This window comes from Colobus angolensis, unplaced genomic scaffold (genome assembly GCF_000951035.1).
Source record: "Colobus angolensis palliatus isolate OR3802 unplaced genomic scaffold, Cang.pa_1.0 Scaffold155, whole genome shotgun sequence".
Classification (NCBI taxonomy): Eukaryota; Metazoa; Chordata; class Mammalia; order Primates; family Cercopithecidae; genus Colobus; species Colobus angolensis.
The window spans coordinates 4,515,197-4,520,819 of record NW_012114655.1 but is presented as its reverse complement, the minus strand read 5'-3'; the positions used below and the strand labels follow the sequence as shown (position 1 = coordinate 4,520,819).

The following is a 5,623-nucleotide window of genomic DNA, read 5'->3' as shown; positions in this document are numbered from 1 at the left end:
AAAAAAAATCAAATTGATCTTTTATTATTTACTTTTGTCAGAATATACTTGAAAATAATAATTTCTTCACTTCTATTCAGCTGGTTTAAAAGAAGACTTTTAGTTAAAAAAAGAGAAGACAATCTGAAGCTAAATGAAAGGAGATTAAACAGAGTCATACCATCTGTTAGGTAAGAAATATACAGACTTCGTCATTCAGGCTGTGGAATTTTGAAGCACATGTGAGTGGCTGTTTTGAGAGACGAGTAAAACTGTCATTAAAACTTGTTTTTTTCAGACGGACTCTCGCTCCGTCGCCCAGCCTGGAGTGCAGAGGTGTGATCTCGGCTCACTGCAACCTCCGCCTTCTGGGTTCAAGTGATTCTCCTGCCTCAGCCTCCCCAGTAGCTGAAACTACAGGTGCACACCACCACATCCTGCTAATTTTTGTATTTTTAGTAGAGACAGGGTTTGGCCATGTTGCCCAAGCTGGTCCTGACCTCAGGTAATCCGCCCGCCTCAGCCTCCCAAAGTGCTGGGATTACAGGCATGAGCCGCTATGCCCGGTCCATTAAAACATTTTTATATTACCTTTCCTCACAGGCTTCAGGATCCTTTGGAGTAAATGAAACAATAACCTCATGCTCTTCTCCAGGTTTAAGGAATAGATTCTTTGGATCCACTGAAAAGTGACTTCCTTGTTCTGGGACCTAAATACAGGTACATAATCATAACTGAAGCCGACTTTCAAACCTCCGCTTCACTCAGTGCTCCTGCTGTACGTGCCCTTCTCACTTCCTAGGACAGGTTGTTTGTCCCCTTCTCATCTGCCATGGTCTCCACTTGTCCTGTTCTCTTAGAAAGGATATTTCTTTCTCTTCTGCAGCAAACCTCATCTTCTACCTCACCCCCAATTTTGGATCACTAACCCCCTCTCACTCACCCTCAGATTTCAGAAATGATGTCAACGTGTGTGGATCACTCTTCACCAACTCCAACCAAAGGGTGACATGCATGTTTTTCAGGAACTAATCTAAGCACTTGTTTCTCATATTCAAGACACTGGACTTCAAAACTTAAAAGCGCCACAGCACATATTTTACGTTATATAACACCCAGTTTTTAAAAACTCTCAGTGATTCTTTCATCTGAGGCTCAGGGCACTCTGTTGGGCCAGGAAGGGCACAACAGCCCTGCAGAAAGCAAGGAGCTCTCACCGTCTGAGGAAAGCCTATCTTATGGCACTCTGATGGAAGTACATACCTTGATATCCAAATAAACTTCAATGTTCCCAGCATTTTTCAAAGGTAAGTGCTGCTTTGTTGAGGAAGCCACTTTGGCCAAGAAATGCATCGTCTGGAGGATGGGGCAAGATAGACATTTCAACGAAGTGTCACAAAGTGAAATCAGCATGAATGAAAGTAGTAACGGCAGAAAGGAGGACTGCGGCCACCTGCAAGTCCCTGGGAGCGTGGATCCTAGCTATTCCGGCTCTCGCTCGGAGACTCACACTTCTAAGAACTGGCGTGGGGTTTGGGCTGTCTACTTCTATATCAACTTTTGCAGAGAATTCTTCTGCTGAGTCCAGAACCTCTAAATAAAAAAAAAAAAAAAAAAAAAAAAAAAACAAAAAAAAAAACATTCTTTTAGCTCAGAGACCAGAGAGTTACTTAATTCTAAATGCCATCAGCAGTCCCACACAGTGCCCTTAGGGGCAATAAGAACATTTAGGCAAGAAGATTTTTAAGAGTTAAAAGAACAGAAATGAGTGAAGAGAAAGGTGGAAAAAGAAAGAAAACATCCAACTGGTAAATGTGATAAGATCAATTAACAGAAAACATTTGAAAAGGTTTTCAGTGCTACCTGCAGGAGTTACCCACACTTAACACAGGATTGACCCAAACAGCATGCCATCTGCCTCAATTTCAAAAAAACATAAAATACTTGACAAATTTCGAAGTACTGACATTTACTGACAAAGGAAATACACCTCAGATTTGTAGTTTATTTAGCTACAGATTAAAGCAGTTCCCACACAATGTAAACATGATACCTGAAGAGCTGATCTGTTTCTTTGGACTATGGAAAAGAACCCAAATCATCAGAAATTCTGGATCCTATAAAATTAAAAGAAAAATCTGACTTAATGTAAACTGGTATTAAGATTAAAATCTTAATGAAAGAAAAGCAGTTTAGAAGCTTAATTTTCTCTTTTATTCTAAGCCAGTTCTCTCCTACCTGGCCATCATAACTAGCAGGCATCATGTGGTTGACCACAGAAGGGCCGGCTAGCCGCGTGACCACATCAGTGCAAGCAGCAGCTTCCACAGGAACTCGGACGGGTTCCTTGGAGAACATGAAACAGCGCCAGGCTACAGCGTTCTGCTTAGAAATACAAGGATCGGTTCAGTAAAGCCAACAGTGTAATGCTAAGTTTGTTAACAAAATCCTTAAAAGAATGTACTTTCATAAGATCAGTGCATTCTGTAAACAGTTTCTTACTGTATCTTCGTACTTACAGCATTAATAATCAGTCTAATTGGCACAGTGGCATGCGTTCGGTTTATCAGTTTTAGTGGGAGAGCTTTCCAGCCTCCATAAGTCAAGTCACCAAAATCAAGAACATCTTTCTTTTCTGTTTCTACCTAATTACCAAAAAAAGGGAATGATTGAAAAGCAATATATTAATAAATAGCACAACATGTATGTTCATATGACTGCCATTTCTAGCCACAAATTATGAGTTATCATTAAGTAAAACTTACCTACATTTTCCCAGGCTATTTAACAATTGCTTATTTTCCACAAAAATAAACGTTTATTCTTTTGAGGTAGTCTACGTACCCAAATATACTATAGAATTCAGCTGCTGTTACTTTGAAAAGACTGTATCTTAAGATGAACTGGTAATTTGATAAAATTATAGACCCCTTTTCAATGAGTTCTATTATTAGAATAATGACTTCTCAATTCCTTTCAAAAATACTATGAATATCTTGGCATTTTCAGATGTAATCTGCAAATGTTAAAATGTTATCAAAACAGACATATCAAAAGTTTAAAACAAGTGCCTGTGATCATGACAGACTCACTTCCCTAAATGCGGGAAACCAACCAAACTCAGAGCCTCACACACCCGTACGTGGAAATGTTTGACACTACAGGAACCCCCACTAGGTATCAAAATTCGTGAATGTCCCTGATAGGAAATGTCACAGGATTTGCATACAGCCTAGGCACATCCTCCTGTATACTTCAAACCATCTCTAGATTACTGATAGTACCTAATATAATGTAAATGCTATGTCAATAGCTGTTCTACTTTATTATTAGAGAATAATGAAATAATGACAAGAAAAAAATGTCTATACATGTGCAATACAGAAGCAACTACCCCTTTTTTTATTCTGAGTATTTCTGATCCGAGGTTGCTAAAACACAAGAATGCAGAACCCACAGATTCAGAGAACAGACCGTATTATACACAAACACACACACACACACACACACACGTGCACACATTTTGTTTTGCTCTAGCCAAACACAAAATAAGTGGAGATCAAAGGTAGACCACTAAATGGGAGCTGATTTCCATGGTGGCCCAAGAAGGTCTGAGTTCCAGACTTGCCCTCAAGGTGGTAGAGCTTTAATACGTTCCAGAGAACAGAAGATGTGACTTCAAGCTTGTTGTGAGCAGGGCGAGGCTAGAATGGAATTTGAAATCTGCACATAAAGCCCAGAAATTGAAAGGAATGAAATGAAAAGGGAACTGCAAAAGCGGTTTACATGTCTTTGGAGTCAACAAGGAACCTGTCCAGAGATGCGTGGCACAGAAGATTATTTGCAAGAACATGAAAGCCTAGGCCTAGGCCACACGGGACATGGGATCCCCAAGTTGAAAAAAACCACAAAGGCTTTTAACACCTCCACCATTTCTGCAAAAGTACTCTCTAGAGACACTTCCAAAGACTAAGACTCATCATGGGATTCCTAAAGCAAAAAGCAGCCTCAATGAATGTGAGCTCACATTAAAATTTTTTAAATATCAAAAAATTAGAAGCCACTGGAAGAAAATCAGAAAGACTTAGCAAAAGTAACTAGTAGAAGCATTAGTAACCCAAGAACTAGAAACATGAAATAAACTATGAGGTAAATTCACTTTAAATGTAGATAACAGGGCTGGGCGCAGTGGCTCACGCCTGTAATCCCAGCACTTTGGGAGGCCGAGGCGGGTGGATCACAAGGTCAGGAGATCGAGACCATCCTGGCTAACACGGTGCAACCCCATCTCTACTAAAATACAAAAAAAAAAAAAGATTAGCCGGGCATGGTGGCGGTGCCTGTAGTCCCAGCTACTTGGGAGGCTGAGGCAGGAGAACGGCGTGAGCCCGGGAGGCGGAGCTTGCAGTGAGCCGAGATCGCACCACTGCACTCCAGCCTGGGTGACAGAGCGAGACTCTGTCTCAAAAAAAAAATTTAAAAAACTTAGATAACAGAGTCCATAACAGAGGGAAAAGCAAGAGATTCATGAAGCAATGGTGAGCAAAAAGACGTATAAATAGCTTGATAAATCTGTCAACAATGTTAATGTTGGGACTGTAAAAACTTTAGAACTAAAACATTAGTCAAAGGTAATACGGAAGGAAAAGATGAGCATTTAAATGAGATGCTGTCTTCGTCTTGTTGGAGGAGTTTGCTTTAGTTAGACATCTCATTATTGAAGTTACATATTATCGTTGAAAGTGAACTATTTGAGTGAGTTCAGATGGTAACATGGCATTTTGAATATTGACTTCCTTTCTTGATTTGCCTGGTGACCAAATTACTAGTGACTAGTTTACAAACTAGGCCATTCAATGAAGTCAAGTTAACGTAAAGGAAACATGTCACCTAAATGCACTTGATGGTGTTGAAATGTCCACCTTCTTAAACTGTGTGATGAAATTAGTTCTAATGAAGATACCAGGCCAACCCTGCAGTGCCCCCAGTTTGTTGCAGAGTCTCATGTTTTGGATGTTATATAAGAGCCCTATTTGCCCCAGCTAATGCCTATCTTGTGGACTGGCTGGCTCTTTTAGAACTCTGTCCAAAGAGTGCATGGACTATAACTTGTAAAGCCTCCCACAACTGACAGTATGTATGTGGGTGTGTTTAAACCAAATCTTGAAGGTTTACAATAGAGCTGCATAGTAATAGTATTTATTAAAGAATCACAATTGTAAACATGAGCATAACTTACGGATTCTAGCTTACTTCTTTTGTAACTACAGACTATATCTTTGCTGCTATTATATTAGAATAATTTTTAAATGTCACCTTGAAATAGAAATATGTATTTTAAGCACTCATGGAAAAAATGAACACTTTTTAAATGTGTGTTATTTTCTCCGTAAGAACTGTAAACATTAAACTAAACAAATTACCTATAATGAAACTGATTAAGGTCTCTGAGCAAGCTGGTTTGGCCAGAGAGCATACACAAACTTTTATATACTACAGAATGCTATTACACTTGGGAAATTATCTTGTCTAACCCGAATTTATATCCCATGGTGATAACATGGTATATGTATTGTTATTAAAGTAAGTGACCATGTTTAAAAAAAAAAAAAGGCCGGGCGCAGTGGCTCAAGCCTGTAATCCC

General features: G+C 39.4%; 1 protein-coding gene across 1 annotated transcript in view; it reads right to left on the bottom strand.

The window, feature by feature from the left end:
• The window catches only part of CEP192 (centrosomal protein 192kDa), a 144,529-nt gene that overhangs the window by 46,479 nt on the left and 92,427 nt on the right, over positions 1-5,623 (bottom strand). The window contains 6 exon segments of the mRNA XM_011936637.1: positions 571-689; positions 1,243-1,335; positions 1,433-1,572; positions 2,033-2,096; positions 2,218-2,361; positions 2,499-2,624. Of these exon segments, the coding sequence (XP_011792027.1) occupies positions 571-689; positions 1,243-1,335; positions 1,433-1,572; positions 2,033-2,096; positions 2,218-2,361; positions 2,499-2,624 (686 nt within the window).